The sequence below is a fragment of the Eleutherodactylus coqui genome, chromosome 4 (assembly GCF_035609145.1).
Source record: "Eleutherodactylus coqui strain aEleCoq1 chromosome 4, aEleCoq1.hap1, whole genome shotgun sequence".
NCBI lineage: Eukaryota > Metazoa > Chordata > Amphibia > Anura > Eleutherodactylidae > Eleutherodactylus > Eleutherodactylus coqui.
In genome coordinates, this window is record NC_089840.1 from 286,532,114 (window position 1) to 286,555,482 (window position 23,369).

General features: G+C 44.1%; 2 protein-coding genes across 2 annotated transcripts in view; both read right to left on the minus strand.

The window, feature by feature from the left end:
* The window catches only part of LOC136626747 (uncharacterized), a 259,097-nt gene that overhangs the window by 148,724 nt on the left and 87,004 nt on the right, over positions 1-23,369 (minus strand). The window lies entirely within an intron of this gene.
* Positions 9,908-11,021, minus strand: LOC136624467 (gastrula zinc finger protein XlCGF66.1-like). Its single transcript, XM_066598447.1, has 4 exons — positions 10,893-11,021; positions 10,354-10,533; positions 10,141-10,264; positions 9,908-10,058 (listed from the first exon to the last, which is right to left on the minus strand). Exons 1-4 carry the CDS (start codon positions 10,968-10,970, stop codon positions 9,970-9,972), a joined length of 471 nt encoding a protein of 156 aa, XP_066454544.1. The 5' UTR covers positions 10,971-11,021; the 3' UTR covers positions 9,908-9,969.

The window sequence follows — 23,369 nt, forward strand, 5'->3', positions numbered from 1 at the left end:
AGGAGTTTTGCGCTCACCGAGCAGACACTTGCTGGGGTAGAGGCGGGGGCGGATGGTAGTACGGAAGAGCAGGCAGTAAACTTGGTGACAGATAGAAGGAGGGGTAGAGGGAAGAGAACCAGGAAGGCTAGTTCTGAACTGGCACAGCCCAACAAGTCTGCAACGTTGGCAGATGAGTGGGATGCCATTACAGAGCCAGCACCACTGTAGCACGACATGCCCTCGGAACGCCAGGGAGATGACTGCTCCAGTGAGATAGGGACAGGGAGCGCAGGGCAGGCTAGATAGGTCATGGTGGTGGGGGACTCAATTATAAGGGGGACAGATAGGGCAATCTGCCATAAAGACCAGGATCGTCGAACGGCGTGTTGTCTTCCTGGCGCTCGAGTTCAACACATCGCGGATCGGATCGACAGATTACTGGGAGGGGCTGGTGAGGATCCAGTGGTCATAGTGCACATTGGCACCAATGAACAAATTAGAGGTCAATGGAGAACTCCCAAAAATGATTTAAGGGACTTAAGGTCCAAGCTTAGGGTGAGGACCTCCAGGGTAGTTTTTTCGGAAATACTACCTGCACCTAAGGCCACACTACAAAGGCAGCAGGATCTTAGGGAGGTAAACAACTGGCTCCGGAGTTGGTGTAAGGAGGAGGGATTTGGGTTCCTGGAGAACTGGGCTGACTTTGCTGTCGGCTACAGGCTCTACAGCAGGAACAGGCTGCATCTTACTGGAGAGGGTGCAGCTGTGCTGGGTGAGAAGATGGCTAGAAGGTTGGAGGAGCGTTTAAACTACGGACTGGGAGGGAGGGCAAAAAGAGAAATAGGGGGGTAGTCAGTGTAGCTAGCGACCTGGGTCTAAGCAATGGGAAGGCGGGGGGGTCGAGCAGGGGGTGGGGTTGGTACAGTTAGAACTGACAGATCAGCCAATAGTACCACTAGCAACAAAACGAATTTAAAGAAAAAAAAAACTGTATAAATTGTATGACCACGAATGCAAGAAGTCTGATGGGTAAAGTGGGTGAGCTTGAAGCGAGAATGACTGATGAAAACTATGATATAGTCGGAATAACGGAAACATGGCTTGATGATAAGTGCGATTGGGCGGTGAATTTACAGGGTTTCAACCTCTTCAGAAGAGACTGTGGAAACCAGAAAGGGGGAGGGGTATGTCTGTACGTTAAATCGTACTTAATGCCGAAGCTACGGGAAGATATAGGAGTAGGAGATGAACACATGGAATCTCTGTGAGTAGAAATACAGGGAGGAAAAAAATAACAAAATCCTGATAGGAAACAGTAGGTTTTAAGTAAAAAAGTTATGTGCTCATGAAAGAAGCAATTGGGACAAGCAAGATGTAAACACTGTCCATCCCGTAAGGGACGGAAAGCATGTAAAACAGAATAGAATGGCACTTACTCGGAAGGAGGGGGGTGTATGAAACAAGAAGCCCCCTCCTCTGTGTGCCGACTCCTCAAAGTCCTCTCAGTCGCCGATGGAAATCGCGAAAACCAGGTTGATTTGTCCAGTTTTTAATTCAATAAAATCAAATTTACAGGAAGGCAACGCGTTTCGGTGCGACAAGCTGGTGAGAGTCCCCCCTTTATTGTCATTGCAGCTCTCCTCCTTCACGGAGGATTGGAGAAAAGCACATTGGGGAGCCTGCTCAATATCCATTGGCGCTGTCTGAACTATTGTGTGTATATATACTTCGTTTTACGGATCCAGAAGGAGACCGGTTGTCCTTTTTCTTCAGACTAAGCGTCAGGATAATGGACATTCTGATGAGAGAATGGGAATCGCTTCCTATGAGAGTGACCGGCTCTCTACGTCGCGGTTTCGAGGACAATTCCTCCTTTAGTATGAATTCCATCCCACAGGAATTCACTAATGAATGGACTTGGGGCTCCGGACAAATGGAGAACCCTCCAGATAAGAATCTTTTAAAATACAAACTTAAAGGTTGTATAGAAACACTATGGAGACATGTACTTGATTGGTTTTTTCTATGTTTGTATAAGGAAAATAAGGTAGCCCCTAGGGGCCTAAGAGTGGGTATACCACCAGCTTTTTTGAATGACAATACCTTTGCCGGTGAATGGAAATTAATGCTCATTACGTTTTCCGATTTAATGCTTGACAAAATTATAGCCAAACGTACAGACCTCGGCTTAGCAGCTCTAAATGATTTATACTGTCTTGCTACACACTGTAACGAGGATGATTTTGCGTTTGCTTTAAACTATACAAACCATATGGAATTCAAGATCCTATCACGAAAGATAGTGAAACTAAAAAGAGATCTAGCCGACCTAGCCTCGAAAACAATATATGCTTGGGAACACAAATTAAATACTACAGATAATGACAAAGATAAGGAAGCAGCTGAAGAGGGCACTGAACAAAATGCAGTAACACTTGAACCACAAACAACACAAACAATAAATGACACCGAAAATTCCCAACCTACAATCCCTCCCATACAGAACATCCCAACCAACAACCCACACCATAGATACAATACATACCCACAAAATAACAGACAAAATTGGTACAACACACAAGATAACAGGCACCCCAATTCTCCATATAGGCCTTGGACCAACAGAGTCTATACCAATAGAAACTTCAGAACTAGGTTTAACAATGACAGAATTGAAAGACCCTTGTATAGACCTCATTATAATAAGACCTATAGATATGACTATAGGAACAACCAAAAGGAATTTATTCCATTCCCCCCACATAATTATACACACTATCCTCAGAACAAAAAGAGGTTCTATCCCAGGGGTTCAACATTTATCCCCAATCGCTTTAATGGGAACCAAAATATCAATACCATCACTAGGAGAAACGAAAATAATCAAAGCGACACAAGGGCACCAAGGATGAGACTACCTACTATTCAGAATCACTCTGACAACACAAATCAGAGGAGAGCTACCCCCACTGAAGGAACAGGGAGTAACCAAATCAATAACACCATCCACAGTCCTCAACCTCCGAAAACACCAGATTCCAACTATATTTCACCACAACTGCTAGAAGAAACTCTACTGGGCGGCGCTACGGGATCAACCCCACCCTCTTTTTTAGGACGAGGGCATACACCATCACCAAGGGGCACGATCACTACATCAATGGAAATTTTAAAAGACCTAGACCGGATGAAGGAATGTCTAAAAACAAAAGAACAAACGAACGGAAAAATCAACAACACCAGACTAACACAAGAGCCAGCACCAAGAATAATTCAAAACCAACAAATGATAGAAAAAACCCTAGAATCATCCCAAAATCTAGAGACAGTACAAAAAGAAGGAATAGAAGGCCGACAGAAGAGACCCTTAACTCCGCAGACAAGAACACACCAAGACCCACCCAATCAGATGAGCCCGAGAACGACACGGAGCCACACGACGAAACTGCAACCCATCCCAGTCCCAAGAACAAAAATAACTCAATTCTACAACCCAACAAAAATACCCCTAAACCAGCAAAGAAGACTATCAAGAGGAGAAGGGGGAGAAGAGGCGGCAAGAAGCAACACAAGAAAAATACAACAAAAGAACAACCTGACGACCAAATAGTAAACCAAGGAGAAGAAACATCTAAAGGTATTTTTAATATTTCAAACTATATCCTAAAGAGAAAAGAACTGGAAACTCTGGCAGATGGCCTATCATTCAGCCCACCAATACATGCGAATATGTTTGACCTTTTCATAGATTTAAATGCTTTCATTCGGAAATTAACTCTAACCCGTCATTTTGAAATAAAAAAACTCTCAAAAGAAGACACACACATGGATACCACCGAACTGAGTCATCCCACTATAGATTTAATAAAAACCAATTTAAGACCCAAAAGTCTTTTTTATCCCCTTGAAAGCAAAGGTTGCTTCATAGAAACATTCTATCAGAAGACACTAAAAGAATTCAACCTTATGTGCGACAAAGGAATTCCAACTTCAAACTTCATAAAAAATAGAAAACAGAAAACTATATCATCAGGTCTGGCAGAAAACCAACAAATAGTTATAAAAAAAGCAGATAAAGGAGGTGCCATTGTCATCATGAACAAAGAATACTACGAATCTGAAGCAAAAAGAATTCTCAGTGACGTAGAATACTACACAGAACTGAAAGAGAACCCCCTAAAGAAAATCCTAACGGAACTCCACGACCTAATGGAAGACGCCTTAGCAAAAGAATGTATAACGAAAGAAGAATTACATCTGTATAAAAGAACCAGAGACACCCTATTTCTATTTCCTACCAAAAATACACAAGAATCGACAAAATCCCCCAGGTCGGCCAATCATCGCGGGAATGAACTCAGCAACAAGTGCACTCTCTGAATACATAGATCATCAACTACAGCGGTTAGTCATCAAACTACCGGCTTACCTCAAAGACACTAAGGATTTCCTATCTAACCTAAAAAAGGTAGACTGGCAATCTAATTACATCTTATGCACACTGGATGTAACAGCACTTTATTCAAATATCCCGCATGACAAGGGCATCGCAGCTGTCAACCATTTCCTAACGAAGGACTCTCTGATGCCAGAAAACCAAATGGATTTCATTCTCCGTGCAATCAAATTCATCTTGAACAATAATTATTTCACACATAACAACAAAATCTACAAACAAAGAAAGGGAACCGCAATGGGGACGAAATTTGCGCCAGCCTACGCAAATCTATTTATGGGAGCTTTCGAGGAGAAAATTCACGAATCTGACATCATATTCTATCGCCGCTTTATCGATGATATCTTCTTGATATGGAGAGGTGAAGAAGACAACCTGAATAAATTTATACAAGGATTGAACTACAACGAATGGGGACTTGAATTTACAAGTACGATCAGTAAGAACCAGGCATTCTTCTTAGACATTGAAGTATTTATAGAAGAAGAAAAAATGCATACAAGAACCTTTTTCAAACCCACAGATACTAACAGTTATCTTAAATATAACAGTTGTCATGCGAAGGGGTGGAAAAACAACATCCCTTACGGGCAATTCATCAGATTACGGAGAAATTGTTCAAAAATTGAAGATTTCAAAAACCAATCAACAATCTTAAAAGAACGATTCAAGGAGAAGAACTACCCCACTCCCCTCATCGACACAGCTTACAAGAAAGCTCTAAATTCAGAACAAACCACAGAACAAATGCATAGAACAACAAACGAGAAAGATAAAGAGAAAGAAGAAACTAAAAAGGACATGAATTTGTTCAAATCAGGCTTCATCACGAAATACAATACACAACACACGAATATACGTAAAATATTTCTGAAAAACTGGAATATCTTACAAGAGGACCCATTTCTCAATAAAACAATTACAGATAGACCACGTATAATTTTCCATAAGAACAAAACAATAAAGGACCTAGTAGCCCCGTCTCGCCCCAAACAACGGGAGAAGAACCAAGAAGCGTCCACATGCATTAGCGTTATGAAGCCCATCAAAGGTGCATACAAATGCGGACTAACAAGATGCAAATGCTGTACATCTATTATCAATGGCAAAAAAGAAATTGCACTACCACAACCTGGAAAAAAACATACATTAAAATCCCTTATGACTTGCAATACGAACTATGTCATTTATCTACTTGAATGCCCATGCGGCCTAAAATACATTGGCCGCACGATTAATGCCCTGCGAATACGTGTCAACAAACATAGAAACAACATTATCAAAGGTTTTGAAAAACACAGTGTTTCCCGTCACATCAAATTAACACACAATATGGACCCCACAGGACTCAAAGTGGTCCCAATTGAAATAATCAAACCAGGCCTCTTCTCTTTACTGAAAAGAAGAGAAATGTACTGGATATACAAAATGCAGACATTATTTCCCCAGGGGCTCAATGAAGCACTGGAAAAGAATTTTTAATAGTGGTGAAAATATATATATATATTGTCTCTACGATACAACTTAATGTACCATCTAAGATACTATATAACCTGGTATGCGATACATATCTGATGACCCTATACGTTTTTAATGACCAATAGGTCTCTTTTAAGTCGTTCCTATTAATTAATTAGTATATATTATATATTTATATCCACTTGTATCATTTCTATTAACGTGGTAATTGGAACAAAAATGTTGCTGTTTTCAGTGTTTTTTATAAATAGGATGCATTTTAATTTTAACCTTGATTATGAGGATTTTACTCTGCTTGAAAAGAATACCCATTTGGCTTGCAAACAACTGATATACGTTCTACAAATAACCATATAACTAAACGGCCTAGTCTCGACAGAGACAGAGACAGAGAACGCGTGAATAGATATAATTTGGTATTAGAGACATACCTGATGACCCCATACGTTTTTGAATGATCAATAGTTATCCAATAATTATCCACTTATATAAAAACTTCTTTCTTATAACGCATTAATTGGAACAAAAATGTAGCTGTTTTTCGCTTCTTAAAGATAGGATGCATTTAATTCTAATTATGATGAGTTTTACTCTGTTTGCATACAACACATACTTACCGTACAAACAACTAATATACGTTCTAGAATGACCACATGACTGAACCACTCAGTCTCCTTAGAGACAGAGAATGCTTGAACAGCATGAGCACACCAAACAATCACGTGACCCAGTAGATGACGTAACCCACATACCGCTCACCATAGTAACACATGATGCTCAGACTAAGCAACTACAACTTTCAATCATGTGACTCACATCACGAGCAGCACGCACGCCCGACGTGACCGCATCATTCATCTACAGGTTCCTCCAGAATGACGCGGCACGCACTAACAGCGCGATCGCGTCATCAGGTCACATGACCTAGGACCCTCCGTGATGACGTGGCACGCATAAGCAGCGTGACCACACAGCTCAAAAGTGAAAGTAAAAAACACATAACGCCACGTAACACTTCCGGCCGGTGCGGCCACGTCACCAAACGGAACACGTGACACACACCAACCTATCACCACAGACTCCTCCCTTCTGAATCACATAGCTCCACCCAAAAAATGGCGCTATACACAGAAGGAAAGTGTTATCCTGACATCTATAAATGTGAGTAAAACTGTATTCTAATATATGTTCACATAGGCTTGAAAAAGGTGCTTGTCGCACCGAAACGCGTTGCCTTCCTGTAAATTTGATTTTATTGAATTAAAAACTGGACAAATCAACCTGGTTTTCGCGATTTCCATCGGCGACTGAGAGGACTTTGAGGAGTCGGCACACAGAGGAGGGGGCTTCTTGTTTCATACACCCCCCTCCTTCCGAGTAAGTGCCATTCTATTCTGTTTTACATGCTTTCCGTCCCTTACGGGATGGACAGTGTTTACATCTTGCTTGTCCCAATTGCTTCTTTCATGAGCGCATAACTTTTTTACTTAAAACCTACTGTTTGCTTTCTCCTTGGGGGTCCACTCTCCTGGTGAGAGTCCCCCCTTTATTGTCATTGCAGCTCTCCTCCTTCACGGAGGATTGGAGAAAAGCACATTGGGGAGCCTGCTCAATATCCATTGGCGCTGTCTGAACTATTGTGTGTATATATAAAATCCTGATAGGGGTCTTCTATAGACCACCAAAAGCAACAAAAAAAAATGAAATCTTATTAAGGCAGATAGAAGAGGTGTCAAACCGCAATGAAGTAATTATCATGGGGGACTTTAATTATATGGGAAAACGAAATCTGCAAATCTCATAGGGGTGATACGTTCTTGAGAACAATTAAAGATAACTACCTTACCCAACTTGTGCGGGAACCAACTAGAGGGAGGACCATTCTGGACCTAGTACTAACTAACAAACCGGACCGAATAAAGGGGGTAGAGGTTAAGGGGCACTTGGGGAATAGTGACCACAATACAATCAACTTCCAGCTGTCATTCAGTAAGAAGCCTTATCAGGGAGCGACAAATAATCTAAACTTTAGTAAAGCAAAATTTGATCAGCTTAGAACTACTATCGGTAACATTAATTGGGACAACATCCTCAAAAATATCAGTACAGAGGACAAATGGGAAAAGTTCAAAAGGATTCTAATCACCTCATGTGAGCAGTTCATACCCATTAAAAATAAAAGAACTTCAAGTAAAAGGAAACCATTGTGGCTCAACAAGACGGTAAGAGTGGCAATAAACGAAAAAAAGAAGGGTTCAAACTACTAAAGCAAGAAGGCAGTGAAGAAGAGCTAAAATCATACAGGGAAAAAAACTAAATATGCAAAGATAAGATCAAAATTGCTAAGGAGGAGGCAAAAAGACTAATCGCCAAAGAGAGCAAAAACAACCCGAAACTATTTTTCAACTATATTAACAGCAAAAGGATTTGCTCTGAGAGCACTGGCCCTTTAACAAATAATGCAGGAGAAATCATTGAAGGTGACGAAGGGAAGGCAAATCTATCTATAGTTTCTTTTCAAGCGTATTCACGAACGAAAAGGAAATGCCATATGAGATACAGGGGAATAAAATGAACCCCTCACAAAATATCTCATACGTAACGCAGGAGGAGGTGCGGAACTGGTTAAAGAAGATTAAAATTGATAAATCGCCAGGCCCAGATGGAATACACGCAAGGGTACTAAGGGAACTAAATGATGTGATAGCTAGGCCGCTATATCTAATATTTGTGGATACTATCAAGACCGGGGTTGTACCATTGGATTGGCGCATTGCCAACGTGGTTCCAATTTATATACAGTATAATCAATGCAACAGAGGACAAGGTACGGCTACAAACGGACCGAGATAAGCCAGGGGCTTGGGCATAAAAATGGCAAATGAAGTTCAATGTTGAAAAATGTAAGGTTATGCACATGGGCAGGAGAAACGGATGTCACCAATATACACTAAATGGGGTACTGCTAGGGAAAAGTGAGATGGAGAAAGACCTGGGGGTACTAGTGGATTGTAGACTAAACTGGAGTAACCAATGCCAGTCAGCTGCTGCAAAAGCTAATAAAGTCTTGTGGTGCATTAAAAGAGGTATAGGGGTGAGGGACGAGAACATTATCCTCCCACTATATAAGGCACTTGTCAGGCCTCACATGGAATACTGCGCACTGTTCTGGTCACCAGAGCTCAGGAAAGATGTTACAGTGCTGGAGGGGGTTCAAAGAAGGGCAACTAAATTAATAAATGGAATGAAAGGACTGGGATACCCAGAGAGGCATCAAAACTGGGATTATTTACCCTGGAAAAAGGACGTCTAAGGGGCGATCAAATAACTATGTATAAATACATGAGGGGACAATACATGGATCTCTCCCATGATCTGTTTATACCCAGGACTGCGACAGTAACGAGAGGACATCCGCTACGTCTAGAAGAAAGCAGGTTTCATCGCCAACACAGAAAAGGGTTCTTTACTGTAAGAGCAGTGAGACTGTGGAACTCTCTGCCTGAGGATGTGGTGATGGCAAAATCCATAGAGGAGTTTAAGAGGAAACTTGATTTCTTTTTTGGAGGGGAAGGATATTACAGTATATAAATCTTGGGTTAATTGTTAATCCGGGTATACAGGCAGGTAGAAACTATTAGGGCTTGATCCAGGGATTAGTCTGTTTGCCATTAGGGAGTCGGGAAGGAATTTTCCCCCAAAAGGGCTAATTGCCTCCTGCTTCTTGTTTTTTTTTGCCTTCCTCTGGATCAACAACATAGGACGATAAACAGACTGGACTAGATGGACATTGTCTTCATTCGGCCTTACAAACTATGTTACTATGTTACTTTGTAAATGGCTGCAGGTCTCCTGTATAACTCCAACCTGTTGCTTCTTTACTCCAATCAGAAATCTCCAGAACCAGAAAAAAATGATAAGATGCGGAGATCTAATGTCTGCGGTCGGCTGTAATCCTGCCATCTCCATCTTTCTCATTACACAAGTATCAGTCATATAATAAGACTGAACACAAGACCTTCCCAGCCGTCCTACAGACCAGAGGGGAGATTTCATGAGACCTTCTCTCCATCTACCTGATCATCCTGTGGAAGAAGAGGCCGGGGACATCTCTCCGCTGCTGTTCCCTTACTGGATCTACCTGCAGAAAACACAGACAGCCACTGAATTCATTCTCTACATACAAATAATAGGAGCTGTGTGGATTTAGTCCTGTCTATTACCTGGTGATAGGGGGGGCTGGTGGTCCTCCATCATGACGTCCTTGTACAGATCCTTGTGTCCTTCTAAATACTCCCACTCCTCCATGGAGAAATAGACAGTGACGTCCTGACACCTTATAGGAACCTGACAACACAATGATACCATCATCACCCAGACTTGTTATACCGCTATATCGTTACCGTATAATGTCCCAGCATTCCCAACAGCGTCACCTCTCCAGTCAGCAGCTCAATCATCTTGTTGGTGAGTTCTAGGATCTTCTGCTCACTGATCTCCTCCAGTATCAGGGGGTGAGGTGGAGGCCCTGTGATTGGGCTCAGGGGTCTTCCCCATCCATCAGACACTGGGGCCTGACAGCCATCACTAGAAGTCTTCTTCACTACCGTGTAATCCTGTTTATGGGGAGAAACATCCATAAATATCCTTGCAGACATTTCCAGTGTCCTTCATGTCTCCAGTTATATCCATATGTTATTAAGATTCTGTTCACATCTGTGTTCATCAATTTCTTTGTTCTACTCATCGAGTGTCGGATCTATTATATGGCCGACATCAGCAGCACCCAAGAACCCCATTGCCTTATAATAGATCTGTTGGGTATCTGTCGTTTTACCAGCAAAACTGCACAGCCGGCTCTATTATTTTCCGGTATTTATGACCTAATCTGCAGTAAATCCTCTGTCGTATATTTGACCAGAGACTGACAGAGATAAGAATGATGGAACGTGACGTCATCCCCAGAATCTCTCACCTCTCCTGTAAGCTGGAGGAGTATCTCTAGGGTGAGGGTGAATATACTCTCCGCCATCTTGTCCCGGTTCCTCTCCATCCTTGTCGGGTCAATCAGGAAAATTATCTGATATAGAAGATATCAGCCGAGGATCCTGAATGGGAAGAAGACGAGACAATGTAACATCATACAAAATCCCCTATAATAATACAAATACCGGACATTATAAGGGAAAACTTGAGGCGATCTTAACCCTTTGGGGCTGGGTATTGTGCTTTAATCTGTGCTATAGTAAATTTATGGTGCAGGTTTAAAGCTCCAGGATTCTAGTAGGAGCAAGTTGGGTCTTTGGTGGTCTACTCACAGCCGAGCTCCTACTGTAACGGCAAAGAGTAGAGAAACTTCCATAGAGTCACTAATACTGTGATTGGACACATAGGTTGTAGCTTAGTACAAAAAGGAATGTGTTCTAATGTTCAAAACTTGGCACGTTAAAATTGTGCCAAGAAACCGGCAGAACCTTTTTTTGGGTGATCTCGCTGATCTGGTCAGTTTTAGAAACCAAGATAACCTTGAATATCTGCTTAATTACACCAATTACATTGAATTAGACCTATTTAACAGGAAATTTCACAGGCTAAAAAAGAGACATGGAAGATTTTGCTGAGCATAAAATCTTCCCTTTTGAATATAAAATTAAGAAAAACCTGCAGATAATAATCCCATTACAACCAAAATGTTATCACATGCCAAAAAAAGGTCACGTTTGGTCTGGTCAAACTAGGACTTTTCACAGCTGTACTTCTTGTAACTCATCTTCCACCACCCCTTCTGAACATATTCCCTCCCCTTCATCTCATGTACATTTACACAACACAATCCATTCAGTTCTCATTCTATCTCATACAACAATTCCAGTCCCCATCGCCTCACCTGGCATCATATCTCCTACCCCTGAGACACTTTCCACCCATGCCCTTTCCCGCCCCATGTCCCCAGTTTCATCCATCCTTCACACGAGTCTGGTTCCTTCCATCACTTGTTGCCTTTCCATGCCCAGGAGATCCACACCACCTCCTAGCACTTTAGTTTCCTCAGTTTTTTTAGGACTCTTCCTTCCTCCTCCAGTGTCCCTTCTTCTGCCACCTATTCAGAAATCCAATTTCACACTCTTCAAGTCATGCTGTCGAAGAAAACTCAGTTTTAACAAAGCATTTCAACCAACCTGAACCACAAAAAAGACCAAACTGAGAAGATGAGGTAAGAGAGCAGGGACACCTCTGTAAAAAAAAACAAAAAGCCTTTGAGCTAGATGACGAGGCCCACAGAGACAGAATATTTAATTTATCTAAATGGATTTTAAAAGAAAGGACCCCGAGGTCCTTCGCAAGGGACTCACTTTTAGCCCCACTAGTCCCTCAGATTTATTCATTGATCTAAAAGGGCTAATAAGGAACTTAACCATCTGTTGCCATTTTTCCATCCAAAAGATTTAAATTCATCCAACGTGGAAGAAATTTCTCCTTTTATTAATTTAGAATCCAAACGGGATCCAATTTTTAGTATTTTACATGAACCCATCGCTACTGACTTAAAACCGGTTAGCAAGTTTTACCCTTTCGAGGAAAAAGGTCAGTTTCTGGAGACCTTTTATCAGAAGGTCCTAGAAGATTTTAATAAAATGACTGATTTTAACCCCTTATTGACCAAACCAATTTTTGAAAATCAGACATGTATCACTTGATTTAAACAATAACTCCATAAAGGTTTTGCATAGCCAAGTAATTCTTGTTTTTTCAACGCATATTGTAGTTCATTTAGGTGGTAGAAACAGAACAATAGAATGTGCATATTTATTAAAAGCGGCAAAATTGGGAAGATTTTGAAAAAAAATGATTTTAGCCCCTTATTGACCAAGCCTGTTTGCACCTTAGAGGGGTTTTGTCATTAAAAAAATAAAAAGAATGCTTACCAATTCTCCCCAGGCAGCCTTCTTACCACATCTTCTCCTTGACGATCTACTCCTGGCTCCTGCAGTACCCCAGGTCACCTCACGTCCAGCCGGACAGATCTTCTTCCTCCTCTGTTGAAGCATCTACTCTTGGCAGTCTCCTTCCGGCAGGTCAATGTATGTTATGTCATTATTGACATAGCGCTTACTGCCTAGGAGGGATTGCCGAGCTATTGCAGAGACTGCACATGTGCACTATATCGCCACGAGTATTCATATACTGTCACAAGACAGCGTGCATGCACAGTCTCGGCAATGGTGCGGCATAAAGATTGGCATTCCCTGCTAGACAGTGAATGCTACGTCACTAGTGACATAGCGTACATTGACCTGTAGGATGGAGACTGCCGGGAATAGACGCTTTGTCACCGGAAGAAGAATCAGCCAGCTGGAGGTGATGTAACCCAGGGGACTGTAGGAGCCAGGGGAGGATCAAGGAAGAGAAGATGCGGTAAGAAGACTTGCTGGGGAGAAATAGGTGAGTACTGATTCCTTTTTTTCTTTTTTCTTTTTTAAACAGAACCCCTTTAATGACTTGACCAAATTTTGAAAATCTGACATGAGTTATTTTGATATAGAATAACTCCGTAAAGGTTTTGCATATCCAAGTAATTCTGGCATTGTTTTTTTTGCCACATATTGTAGTTCATTTAGGTGGTAGAAATAAACCAAAAGAATGTGTATATTTATTAAAACCGCCAAAATTGGGAAAACGTTGAAAAATTTTTTAACTTTTGCAACTGCAATATGTCAAATATGTGCAAAAATACTGTACACATTTTTGATAAGATATATATTTCCATCTGGTTACTTTATTCTGGAAGCACATATGAAAAATTTTAGTTTTTTTTTAAATCACTTAGGAGACGTACAAATTTAACATTAGTTATTAAAATTTTGAGGAATATTTCGTTTTCCTAAACCAAGCCAAAATTGCAAAAGCTCATTGGTGTCAGAATGATAAATACCCCTACAAATGACCCCATTAAAAAAAATACCCTTCCTACTATATTCACTGAGGAGGGTAATAACTATTTTGACCTCACATTTATTTTTTCACAAGTTAATGCAACTTTGAAAAAAAAATAAATTTAATATTTCTGCAAATATGTATTTTTAAAGACAGTTTTTTTTTCTTTAGTAGACATTAAAATTAAATTTTGCACTCCAAAATGCATCCCCCTGTTTGTTTTGGGTTCAGAAACACACCCATTGTACCCCTAATCTTATATCTTTATGCACAACGGGGCCCAAAACAGAAGGAGCAGTCGGTGGCTTTTAGAACCAAAATTTTGCTTGAAGGTGATTTAGGCCCCATTGCCCACTTGTATAGCCCTTGAGAGGCCAAAATGCTGCAGAACCCCTACAAATGACCCCATTTTGAAAACTACACCCCTTAACGAATTCATCTAGGGGTGTACTGCGTATTTTGACCCCACATTTTTTTGGCAATTGTTTCTTTTTTAAAACTGTTTTTTTGTACAGCACACATATGAATTTGGACTTGTGCCTCAAAATTGATACTCCTGTTTGTTCTGTTTTCAGAAAGGTACCCATTGTAGCCCCAATCTGTGCACAGGACACAGGGCTAGACCACTAATGCAGGGAACACCCTTTGGCTTTCAGGGCACAACTGAATAACTTCTAGTCCCCTTTACCCACTTGTAGACCCTTCAAGGTGCCTAAACAATAGAACACCCCCACAAGTGACCCCCATTTTGAAGTCTAGACCCACTTAGCCCATTATTCTAGGTGTGGAGCATTCTGACCCCACAGGTTTTTTGCAAAAATTATAATGCATGTGAAAAATAAATATTTTTTTCCATAAATATCACTTTCATGACATTTTTCTTTGTTTCAAGTAAGAAAAAATGGGGAGATGCACCCTAAATTTATAGCATTAGTTCTTCTATGTTCAACAATACCCCCAATGTGGCCCTAAACTACTTTTAGGACACATGGCTAGGCCAATAATGGAGGTAATACCCATTGGCTGTAGGGGCACAATTGAATAAATTCCAGGCCCCATTGCTCACTTGTGCAGAAAAAATAATGGACTCTCTAACCCCCCCCCCTTTTGTTTTTGCATTCCTTAAATCTATATATATAAAATTGAATGTCTGTTTGTCCTTTATGCACTACTACACCATTCATCCGATCGCCATGAAACTTTGGGAAGTTGTTGAGTACACTTCTGGGAAGATTATAGGCATAGTACATTTATGCTATGATAAATGGCGCGCGTGCGAGCGTCGTCGACAGTTACGCCCCCCCCCCCCCCCCCCACGTAGATCGTTCGATTTCCATCATTGCCACTAGTTCTCTCACTTCCCGATATTGTAGAAACATGAGATTTGGCAGGAGCATTGATTATGTCATAAATAGGAAAAGCTAATGGGTCCCAACTCGATTATTCACTTCTAAGCGCCAAAGAATTAGCGTCCAAATTTTACGTACGGAATCTAATTTTCTCACTTCCCAATGTCATAGAAACATGAAATTTGGCACGAGCATTGATTATGTCATAAATAGGAAAAGTTAATGGGTCCCAACTTGATTATTCAATTCTAAGCGCAAAATAATTAGCGTCCAACTTTTACGTACGGAATCTTAATTCTCTCACTTCCTGATGTCATCTATATATATATAAAAAGGAATGTATGTCTGTCTGTCTGTCTGTCCTTTTTTCGCTACTACACCATTCATCTAATCGCCATGAAACTTTGGGAAGTTGTTGAGTACACTCCTGGGAAGATTACTGGCATAGTACCACTATCCTGCGAGCATCGTCGACAGTTATGCCCCCCAGACAAAAATCGTTTGATTTCCATCTCAAGCACAAAAGCAAAAGGCATTACGAGCAACGGCATGTGTGTTCAACTACAAAATGATGCATCCGCTGAACGTTTCGCAAGACAATTGCTGGATATTGAGAATGCTGAGGTAAAATGTAAGCTGTGCTGTGATTGGTTGCAATTTCTTATACTGCTGAGGTAACATGAAAGCTGTGCTGTGATTGGTTGCTATATATTATACCGCTGAGGTAGCATGAAAGCTGTGCTGTGATTGGTTGCTATATATTATACTGCTGAGGTAGCATGAAAGCTGTGCTGTGATTGGTTGCTATATATTATACTGCTGAGGTAGCATGAAAGCTGTGCTGTGATTGGGTGTTATATATTATACCGCTGAGGTAACTTGAAAGCTGCTATCTAGATATATAAAAACGAATGTATGTATGTATGTCTGTCTTCGCAGCAACTCGCGACGGGTAAGCTAGTATTATATAAAATAATGTAAAACCATGCGGTTTGTTTGAAAACAGGGGTAATTACAGAGGCTGGTTGGGGTAATAAAACCGGGTATCCCCCCTCCTTCCATGCTTGCTGCAAACCCAACACTTTTTTGGGGGGTATTTCTTGACCTCAGCGGCAGCGATGGGTGTAAAGTGGCGTCTGTGAGTCTCCGTAAGCTTGCTGAGGTGCAGCGGTCTCACACAGAAGGAGCTCAACAAGCTGCTCCTGGAACTGCAGGAAGACGAGCGTTCCCGGGGCTCCTTGTAAATTAGGTATTACAGGTAGCGATCTGAATAACGCTATACTCACACGGCCGGATGGGGAATCCACTTGCGGAGGCCAGGAGCAGATCCCAGCTGTGAGCCCTGCCACAAATTGTACTGCACATAACTGCATACTCACACAGGCGGTCATAGGCAGTACGACCTTTGTTTATTTAGATTCCCCATGCTATTGCTTAGTGATCATGAAGGTATATCCGCGACCATAAAGCACAATAGATTGTCTTGATATCAGGTGTAAAATATAACACTCTGCATTCTGTTTTCTGTGAGTGGATTATGTAATTCCAACCCGCTAATGTGAGCAGAATTGTGCAATCCAATGCATTTGATTAATCCGCGTATTACCGCCGATCAAATGCATGCAATTCCTTTCCGGTTATGTGAGAGGGGCCTAGGGTAGATCGCTACCCCACAAGGCCTCTGCTCACTGCTCCAGGCTCTCTGCTATGTTTCGCAGCCAATATGTGAGGGAAGATGAAACTTTGACTTTTTAAAACTTTTTAAAAAACTTTTATGCAAGCGCCATTTTCCATTGGATAACGACTGCGTTCAAACACACACCAGGTATGCCGCTCGATTGGTGGGACGCTCCCTCAGTTACCACCTAATACTAATTGTCATTTGGCTGCACCCACATGTTTTACCTCTATATAAGCCAGTTTATTTACCTTTTTTTCATGTGCTTGAGAGAGGAGCATGTTCTCGCTCTGAAACGCGCTGCGTTGCCTTTCTCCTCTTATTGTTTATTTTATTTTCATTTTTGCTGTATACTGACAATTGTCTACAAATTAAAATCGGATCTTTTCCCAATTCCTGTGGAATAGGGATTATCATCTGTTACTGATAGTACCCTCAACCCCCCACCCCCACCTCTACAAGTAAGTGTTCCTCTTGATATTACACGTTATATTCTATCTCATGGGCTTGATCTCTGAGCGCAGGAGAACGTTTCCTTCATATATTGTCCTTTGATATTGTCCTCGGTGTCTCAGCATTCTCTTTGCATCTGCTCTCCTTTGGATGCTCTTCTTAATACCGGCTGCACACGGGCAGATTTGCATTGCGGAATCCAAAGCGGATGTCCGCCTCCAGATTCCACAGCAAATACTGCCCATAGCGTTCTATGGAAAAATCGCAGTACGCTCTATTTCTGTGCAGATTACGCACGGATGGCTTCCATTGAGGTCAATGAAAGCGGTCCGATCCCCAGCCCTTCTGCAATGACGTTGCGGAAAGGTCGCGTTTTCCACGTCCTCGCCTAGCGACAATGCGCGAAAAACAGGGATTTGAAAAAATAAAAAAACTGTATTGTGCATGTCCGATGCTTCGCCGTGTGATCCATCTGCAAATCAGGACAAAGAAGAAAATCACAGGTACGTGCGGATACCGGCTGGGCACAGGGTCGGATGCAGAGTGCAGTAGGCCTTCGTCAGACCTCATCTGGAATACTGTGTCCAGTTCTGGGCACCCCACTTTAAAAACGACATAGACAAACTGGAGCAAGTTCAGAGAAGAGTTACCAAGATGGTGAGCGGTCTGCAAATCATGTCCTATGAGGAACGGTTAAAGGATCTGGGAATGTTTAGCAGAAGAGAAGGCTGAGAGGAGACTTAATAGCTGTCTACAAATATCTGAAGGGCTGTCACAGTGCAGAGGGATCAGCCCTATTCTCATCTGCACAAGGAAAGACTAGAAGCAAAGGGATGAAACTAAAAGGGAGGAGACACAGATTAGATATTAGACAGTGAGGGGGATCAATGAGTGGAACAGGTTACCACGGGAGGTGGGGAGTTCTCATTCAATGGAAGTGTTTAAACAAAGGCTGGACAAATATCTGTCTGGGATGATGTAGTGATCCTGCACTGAGCAGGGGGTCGGACCCGATGACCCTGGAGGTTCCTTCCAACTCTACCATTCCGTGGGTCTAGGGGCTCATTCATACATTTGTGTACAATGCTGGGAGTTTCCCGCGGTGTTGTAGCACTACAGCCCATATGATCTGCTGGCAGAGATCCCACAGGACCGTGTACGGCTGCGATCGGCACGTGACGGACCGGCGCCGTGTGAGTTATTTCTTTTTCAGATTCCCTGCTCTGCTCACAGTAGGGAAGCGTATCTAAGCGCTGCCACATCACACTGCCGGCATACGGGCAGCGTCTGATACATGGGAGAACCAGAGCAGCTGCCATCTATGTCTGCGGATCGACACGCCGGGCCCACATGTAGCCCAGAGATTGTAACGGCCTCCATTCACTGCCTGTCACATACGGGAAATACGGGTGAATCCACAGAAATCAATGGGCTCTACTCTCTGCGGATTGTATGCGAACGCTTCATGTGCGCAAATAGGTCCGTGCGAATCTAGCCGAAGGAAGGCAATCTGAAAAATGGCAAAAATCCCGGCGACATACGGAGGCGCTTGTATCGCCATCACTCCCTACAGATTTCACCGGACGTCTTTGGTCGAGGAAAAGGTCCTGAAGGGGTTAAAGGGGTTTTCTGAAGCCTGTGAGGGGGGAGCACCACGGGGCCGGCCGCCGCTTCTTCCGGGCTCCGTGCGGCAGACATCAGGGGGCGGAGCTGGACGGGAGCCGCCGGGAGAACATTCAATGTGGCTTCATTTTATGTCCCAGAAAACTTCTTTAATGAGAAATTTACCCCAGAAATCCTGCGAGCCGCGTGAGCCTGTGTGCAAGAAAAGCAGCCAATCACAGCGCAGCTTATAGCACTACCTGCTCCTCAGGAGAGCTGCGCTGTGATTGGTTGCTATGGGCCTCCATAAATCTGCCCCCCAGTACTGGTGACCCCACATACCTCCACCTGCAGCCGGACAGGAGCCGTGGGGTTGTTCTGTGCTTACAGGACCTGTGATGATGTCACCGTCATGTGATCAGTGTGTGGGAGGAGACAAGGGGTCACATGACCAGGTCTATCTGCTCAGTGGATGCAGAACTCTGCTGTGTGAGGGTGTATTCAGAGAGTGGATGAAGCAGAGCCGAGCGTGTGTGAGACGGAGGATCGGAGCGGAGCCGAGCGTGTGTGAGAGACGGAGGATCGGAGCCGCGCGTGTGTGAGAGACGGAGGATCGGAGCCGCGCGTGTGTGAGAGACGGGGGAGCGGAGCCGCGCGTGTGCGAGACGGAGGAGCCGCGCGTGTGCGAGACGGAGGAGCCGCGCGTGTGCGAGACGGAGGAGCGGAGCCGAGCGTGTGCGAGACGGGGGAGCGGAGCCGAGCGTGTGCGAGACGGGGGAGCGGAGCCGAGCGTGTGCGAGACGGGGGAGCGGAGCCGAGCGTGTGCGAGACGGGGGAGCGGGGCCGAGCGTGTGAGAGACGGGGGAGCGGGGCCGAGCGCGTGCGAGACGGAGGAGCGGAGCCGAGTGTGTCTGTGAGACGGGGGAGCGGAGCCGAGCGTGTGCGAGACGGGGGAGCGGAGCCGAGCGAGTGCGAGACGGGGGAGCGGAGCCGAGCGCGTGCGAGACGGAGGAGCGTAGCCGAGCGCGTGCGAGACGGAGGAGCGGAGCCGAGTGTGTCTGTGAGACGGGGGAGCGGAGCCGAGCGTGTGCGAGACGGGGGAGCGGAGCCGAGCGCGTGCGAGACGGGGGAGCGGAGCCGAGCGCGTGCGAGACGGAGGAGCGTAGCTGAGCGCGCGCGAGACGGGGGAGCGGAGCCAAGCGCGCGAGACGGGGGAGCGGAGCCGAGCGCGCGCGAGACGGGGGAGCGGAGCCGAGCGCGCGCGAGATGGGGGAGCGGAGCCGAGCGCGTGCGAGACGGAGGAGCGGAGCCGAGCGCGTGCGAGACGGAGGAGCGGAGCCGAGCGCGTGCGAGACGGAGGAGCGGAGCCGAGCGTGTGTGAGACGGGGGAGCGGAGCCGAGCGCGTGTGAGACGGGTAGCGGAGCCGAAGCATGTGAGACGGGGGAGCGGAGCTGAGTGAGTGTGAGACGGGGGAGCGGAGCCGAGCGTGTAATGTACTCTGACGTTTTTCGGCTCTGCTCCATCAATAGGTCCCAGTGCTCTCATGAGGAATATTTCACAAAAGCTGGAATTCAGCAACAGAAAACAAAACACATTTCCGTAGATTATTCTGCCTATTAGTTACGCATTTCCCTTGCCACCACGAACATCCACTTCCTCTCCATTATAGACATTAGGGGCTCACACCCGCTGGCGATGGACTTCCCTGCGATGTGAGTGAAATCATATGATTATGAAACCAGTGATTTTTTTAATGGTTTCATGCTCATTCGCGATGTCTTCAGCCTCGCAGCGCTAAGAAAAATGTGTGATAAATGCGATATCACCATTGTTTGCAGCGGCAGCAGCAGCGCCGGCCCTATAGAAATTAATAGGAGAAAATCCCCCATAGAGAGGAGAGCAAATTGCAGAAAGTAACATTTTCTCGGCGCTCCGGAACATTATCTATTTACTAGAATGCCGAGCAGCAAGAAATATACAGGCGGAACTAAAAGTGCTCTTAGGTCCTGCACTGCCAGCCATAAATGTAACATAAGGAGATCTATCAAACACCGTGTATCCCGACAATCCTTGGAATCCCATGACAGTCAGACAGAACATCTCGCTGTTACGGCTTGGGAACATTTCCCATCGGGGTCCGTCAGTCAGCTGAGAAAGAGATGCTTTGGATCTACAGACTGAAAGCTCCGCTGGGTTTGAATGGAGTGCTAGAGAAAATGTAATCATTACTGTAATCTGCATATGAAAGTAAAGGGGGATTAGAATTTTACATGATCCTATCAATAATCTAAATTATTGATTACAATTAGAGATGAGCGAGCATGCTCGTTTAAGGCTGATGCTCGAGCAAGCATCGGTCTTGTCGAGTAACTGATTACTAGATCGAGCACCATGCGGGGGGGGATTGAGAGGGATCTCTCTATCTCTCTCTCCCCCCCCCCCCCCGCATGGTGCTTGGTCTAGTAATCAGTTACTCGACTAGACCGATGCTTGCTCGAGCATCAGCCTTAAACGAGCATGCTCACTCATCTCTAGTCACAATCTGATATAATAATATAAGATAGGAGAATCAGTTATATGTAGATATTAATCTCTGGATATGAGTTAAGGTGTTGTTTACCATATAATATAGGGTTTTTATGAGGTCGTCATTACATTAGAATTTGAATTCATTTTATTGCATGACTTGCATTTTAAATGAGGATGATTTTACAAAGAAAGATCTACCGTGTTTCCCAGAAAATATGACACGGTCTTATATTAATTTTTGCCCCAAAAGAAGCATAGTGTCTTATTTTCGGGGGGTGGGGGGTGGCCTTATACTCACCTGGCCAACAGCGTCCCGATGGTCTCTGGCGGCGCTGCGGCAAATTGCAGAGTACTCCCCATCTGCCATCTCAGTTTTGCTGGTGACAGGGCTTTGAATACCCCGCCTCCAGCAAAGCAAGCGCTGTGATTTGCTAATCCATCTCCGGCAGCCAATCACAGCCCCTCAGTGAATGTCTGGGTGAGTCAGAATCATATATGGATCCAGGATCTGCAAAGATAAAAAACAAATAAAACCATCAATATGACAACAATGACGCATTAAAATACACGGAAGTGGGGGGGCGTGTCCTGACATCCCTTAATGGCGGACGTCTTCTCCTAGAGCTCCGACAAGCTGAAAGAAAAACTACATTAGATAACCTCTCCTGCAGCTGGAAACAATTCTGCAAACATAAAGAAAGCTCCCCTGAGCACCGAAGCACATCTCAGCAGCCAGACCAGCCCAAAGAACATCAGTAAGGAGAGAGGAGAGCCTGGACTCCACCGCGGCCTGCTAGCCCCTGGGTGCAGCAGCGCGCAGGAAACAACAACTGCAAGCTATCAGCGGCGCCCACTGGGAGACAGCTACGAGCCCCTACTGCAATTACACCACTAAGCTGAGGACAAAATCTCTACCTCACGGCAAGCAAGATCACTGGTGGCAGAACACCGCTCCGAAAGCAGCGGAAGTCAGACCAACGATCTCCCGGCTCCTTGTCAGCGACGAAGACGCCATTCGCCCCCCTCTGCAGGCGGAGGTACTCCTGAGGACCGCGGACACATCCCAATCCTGAGAAGGAGAGAAGCTTTACAGCAGAGGTACGGCAGCTGGTCCTGCTGAGTGCCGGCAGGAATCCCTTGAGCCTACCTGGGTGAGTCCTCTCCAGCTCTGCTACACCCTGCACAGCAGAGCCAGCAGTACATACACCCAGAAGCCACACTGTACACTGAACAGTGACATACACTTTGTTGGAGAAGCTAATCTTCCTCCAACCTGCTGATATCCCAGCACCTAACAATATTATACAAATCCTGTGAGCTAAACACTCACTTTAAGTTTGGATTCCCTCAACATCTTTGTTAGAGACTTTTCTTATACCTAGTGAATACAACAAAAGTTAAACTTAAAGAGAACTCTCCTTATCCACACAACACCAGAATAGCATTCCTAATCCACTCCAGTGCTACAAACGAAACTCCATCAAATTGGATTAACCCAATACTCTAAAAGAAAAGGCGCCAAATTTCCATCATTGAAAGAAACCTCTATTATAAACCACAGAGCATAGACTCTACTGCCACCAAGAGGTCGACATCAATATTACCAGCATAAAAACTGTATCAGCATAACGACTGAGACATAAAAGCAAAGACACCGTAACCCTCACAACAAGGATAAACACCATATGTACTAGCGTACCAGCGCGCCACAACAAAACTTACTAGAAGAGGAAGCTCTGGCTTATTAAAAGAATGCCATCTTCTTAATGCACCTTTAGCCATACGCGGCTCTGTTAGGTGGCCAAACTGCCAAGTGGACCTCAAGACATTCCCTATCCAAAATCTGAGCAAGATAACCTACAAGTTACTTATTATTACACCACAACCATGCGCCCCGCGCAAACT

What these genes read in the sequence shown, in the direction of transcription:
- LOC136624467 (XM_066598447.1), bottom strand. Translation starts at nt 10,970, where the DNA reads ATGGAGAGGAACCGGGACAAGATGGCGGAGAGTATATTCACCCTCACC. An exon ending in TCCTCCAGCTTACAGGAGAG is followed by an intron (nt 10,534 to 10,892) that starts GTGAGAGATTCT and finishes CCCCATAAACAG; the next exon opens with GATTACACGGTAGTGAAGAA. An exon ending in CCAGCCCCCCCTATCACCAG is followed by an intron (nt 10,059 to 10,140) that starts GTAATAGACAGG and finishes TGTTTTCTGCAG; the next exon opens with GTAGATCCAGTAAGGGAACA.